The 4452-nt window shown below is 32.9% G+C and overlaps 1 protein-coding gene across 1 annotated transcript in view; it reads left to right on the top strand.

Moving 5' to 3' along the window:
- Positions 1-526: 526 nt before the first annotated feature.
- The window catches only part of LOC107190896 (sphingomyelin phosphodiesterase-like), an 8651-nt gene continuing 4725 nt past the window's right edge, over positions 527-4452 (top strand). Inside the window, exons 1-3 of the mRNA XM_015579823.1 lie at positions 527-775; positions 861-1244; positions 3891-4063. Of these exons, the coding sequence (XP_015435309.1) occupies positions 542-775; positions 861-1244; positions 3891-4063 (791 nt within the window). The 5' untranslated portion in view covers positions 527-541. The remainder of the gene's footprint in view (positions 776-860; positions 1245-3890; positions 4064-4452) is intronic.

Raw genomic sequence — 4452 nt, 5'->3', positions numbered from 1 at the left:
AAACTCCAATTTAGCTATTCAACCTCCCGTAATAATGTACGCGTTTATTTCTTGTCCGTTTCATTTCAATAGCGTACCTTTTTAATCTTTTCGACACCCTACAATAGACGAAGGTTCCAACATTTGGTCGGCAGCCGGTCCCGGTTGTGTTGTACCACGAAGGCGAAGAACAATATCGCCATAAACTTGTACCGTTTACGGTTCACCGTTACGGTTTCATTTCTAAGGATCGTGTAACGGTTCGGCGATTAAGTGCGAGAATTGCGCGACCTAACAAGTTTAATAAATTCTGTTTAGCAACGTAATGGGATAACATTATTGTTTAAACAAAATAAATTTAATTAAAACACATTCATAATATATGTTACTAAAATGATGTGGTACTACATACAAATGTAACAATTCTCCATTAATATCTGAGCATTAATAACAATACAGAGAATAACAATTCAATTTATTTATAGATATAAGTGATTCTTTGCTTGCTAATGAAATTGAACTCTGGGTGGAGCGAAATTATGAAACAGAAGTGTTTAAAAACATGATACAATTTCTGAAAATACCGACGGAGCTCCAAAACTCTGATTGGCGAACTTTTGCACAAGGAACAGATACTGCAATTTGTAGAATATGTCACGCAACTGTGAAAACATTTTTGAAAATGCATAAACAAGGAATGTCGGAAGAAATTATAAAAAACAAAATAATTAAACTATGTGTGTTAATGAATATTCAAAAAGAAGGAGTCTGTAAAGGAGTTATTGAATTGAATCTAGTAATATATATTTATAATAATTTAAATCTATTGCAATATGCTTTTCATGTTATGCAGTTATAAATTGGTATAATTACTTTTCTAGCCTATTATTATGCATATAATAGATCTAAAACCAAATTTGACAGCCAGTACAATGTGTGGTGTTGTCTTAGAATCAAAATCATGTCCTTTGACTGATTCTGAATTTAACTGGAGCATTATTATTGATAACAGTTCTAAGACAGTAATTACAGATAAAAAAACAACCGAACAAGTAAAAGTTTTGCATATCACAGACCTTCATTATGATCCCTTTTATGAACCAAGTGGCAATTCAAATTGTGAAGCACCACTTTGTTGTCGGAAAGGTCAGAATGAAACTAATGTAAAAAATTCACTGGCTGGATTTTGGGGAGATTATGGATCCTGTGACACACCGTGGCACGCCATTGTTGACGCTTTAACTCATATGAAAGACACACATCAGGTACTTTGATAAATCTAATATATGTATAAGAGTTTAAGAAGCACTAACAACAATAAAGTACTTTGGATAATGTATATCAGTTTAAACCAAACCTCTATTTTTCTTTTTAAATAAGAATTACAGTAATACTAATTGTAAATAGATACAATACTATACATTTACAGGATGTAACAAAAATGTTGGAGGACCCGGAAATGGGAGACTCGTGAGGTGATTTGAAACAAGTTTTTCTTTTGCAAGAATGTTATCTGAGGCTTTGTTAACGAGATATTAACAAAAAACCCTGACCAATCAGAGCGCGAGTCTGCCGGCCGAGTTCCCGCGGTAACGTTGACTATGCGCAGAGATGGGAATTATCTAGATAAAAAATTATTTAAATAACTCTTTGAATAAAAGATACTTTATCTTTTATCGTTACTCAATGCTTGAACAAAAAAGAATTATCCGATGAGTAAAAGTTACTTTTTGTATTTATGGCGTTTCACTCATAGCGTTACCCGAAAACTGAGTAAATCAATGTAGCAGACAAAAATGATAACAAATAAATAAATAGAATGTAAACAGACGTAGATGAGATAAGGAATCACGCATGCATGAAAATTTAAACTATTACAATTTTCATTATATATTAATGAAAGTGTCACGAATGAACTGAGGAGATTCTGCCGGTGGAAATGAGTTCAAATACTACATCATTTGGACTATTTTCAATAATATATCATTTTTATCCGCAACATTACGTATGAGTAAAAATTGTTCAATTACACTCGAATTTGGACGCATTCTCATCGCCTACGTGCTGCGATTGGTTAGTGATGAACACCATCGACTAAAAACTATCGACTAAATCGATAATAATCAACGACTACTTTCAGTCGACTAAATTTAGTCGCTTGAACTATCGAGCTATTACTGGATCTTGATTATTTTCTTCGCGATGCAAACCAATTATAATTTTTCCATATATTTTTTTATGCATTACCAAGAACTGTGCAAATTATTGCTTATAACCTAAATGATTTTCATAAAATATTTAGAGCAGTTAATTTTTTAAATACCAATATTAAATAGCTTACAAAAAATCGAATATTAGTAATTGTTTAAAAAAACTTGTTTATCACTTATATTTTTGAAATTCTATCTATGAACTAATACATTTCCAAAGGTTAAACTTAACTTCCACGAATAAAAAATTATCGACTTTTTGTTATATCTTCTGGTAGTATACAACCAGTAGAATCTGAAAATGCAAGTGTTAAGTTTAGGAATCCAACGGTTCAAAAGTTATGCGTATGTAAAACCAAGCATTTTTAGCGTACTTTACAGGCTAGTTTAACGCTATATTGACTTCTATACCAAATTCGTCCAATCAGTGGTGTCACTACTTGTAAGGAGATGCACGTGATGGCCGCCATTTTGGCGGGATAATTCAAATGTGCTTGCAAAAAGGAATCACTTATTCAAAGCGGAATACTGATTCTGAGTTGGTTAGACTTAGTTAATAAATAATCGTAAAAAGTCGTCTGTTGTTTTGGGAGAGGGCCTTCCGCCCCTCCCCCAACCCCTTCCCCGCCACCTGAACTAGATCAAACCTCAAAATCAGTATTTCGCTTTGATTAAGTGATTCCTCTTTACAAGCACATTTGAATTATCCCGCCAAAATGGCCGCCGACACGTGCATCTCCTTACAAGCAGTGACACCACTGATTGGACGAATTTGGTATAGAACCCAATATGGCGTTAAAATAACCTGTAAAGTACGCCAAAAATGCTTGGCTTTACATACGCATAACTTTTGAACCGCTGGAATCCTAAACTTAAAACTTGCATTTTTAGATTCTACTCGTTGAATACTACCGGAAGATATAAAAAAAGTCGATAATTTTTGGTCCGAGGAAGTAAAGTTAAGCCTTTCCAAAAGGTAAATACACCAATGGTGCTGAAAAGTTGATGACATAATCTATACATAACTTATAAAGCAAAATTTTAATCGATGGTGCCCATTACTGCGATTGGTATATACATTTTTGTTACACCCTATATATTTGGGAAAGGAATATGTATATACTTTGAAAAAGTCAAGGAAGAGAATAAAATTATAGAAATAGTAACTTCCTTTGATGCTAATTAATTATTCAATGTAAGGAAATAGTCCAAAAATGATTTATGATGGTGCACATATGTGCAGTAAAACACTGTAGTGGATAATGGATAATCTTCATTTTGAAGATTAACATTTTAAATATTGCAAAGTTAAATAAACAATCTCAGCTTATAACTGATCCTCGAGATACTTCATAAAATTCATCTAATTTTGTATGAAATTTATGTCACACACATTAAAGTTTATGTCACTTACTTTCATTGGAAAGTTGCAGCTCATTGTGGAAAAGTAAAACATGATGCCTGTCATCATAGTCAATCACAATATTTAACCTTGCAATATGTACACTTCTCTTTTCCACTACACTTTTTAGTATCTTGAAATTAATCTAAACTGCAAATTAAAATTAAAGCAAATGCAAATAAAATTCTATCTCGCAAGAAAAATATGTGGTTATAACTTAAGAAATTAATTGTAAATTTAAAAACATACTGTGAAATATTGTGAATTAAATATTAAATGAAGTATACTTTAATTTAAAGGATATCAATTACATATATTTTACTGGTGACGTAATAGATCATGGAGTATGGGAAACTTCAAAGGAAGGAAATACAAAAAACCTTGAACAAATTTATAACAAAATGTATGAAATTTTTGATACTATTCCAGTATATCCAGTCCTTGGAAACCATGAGCCACATCCTTTGAACCAGTAGGTTTATTGAAATGACTTTAAAATATTTTAATGAAATTACCATTCTATAATTGTTCAAGTTTCAACTTTCATGCATAAATCAAGTCCGTTTTGAAAAAGTACTTCTACATTTGATAGCAGTGCAATCAACTGTATCAGACACCAAATGACAAATTGATATTGGTGTGTATACAGGGTGTCCCAAAAATATCCTCCGACCCGGAAATGGGGCACTCGGAGGGTGAATTGGAACAACTTTTTCCTTAGTAACAATGTAATCTGAGGCTTCGTTAGAGAGATATTAACGAAAAACCGCGACCAAACAGAGCGCGAGTTTGCCAGCCGAGTTCCCGCGCTAGCGGTGGCTACGCGCTACGCTTGTACTACGAAGCTCCAAACAAGTAGGT

This window comes from Dufourea novaeangliae, unplaced genomic scaffold (assembly GCF_001272555.1).
Source record: "Dufourea novaeangliae isolate 0120121106 unplaced genomic scaffold, ASM127255v1 scaffold13, whole genome shotgun sequence".
In the NCBI taxonomy this organism is placed as follows: Eukaryota; Metazoa; Arthropoda; class Insecta; order Hymenoptera; family Halictidae; genus Dufourea; species Dufourea novaeangliae.
Note: the sequence above shows the minus strand (reverse complement) of the source record. Positions and strands in the feature narration are given on the sequence as shown.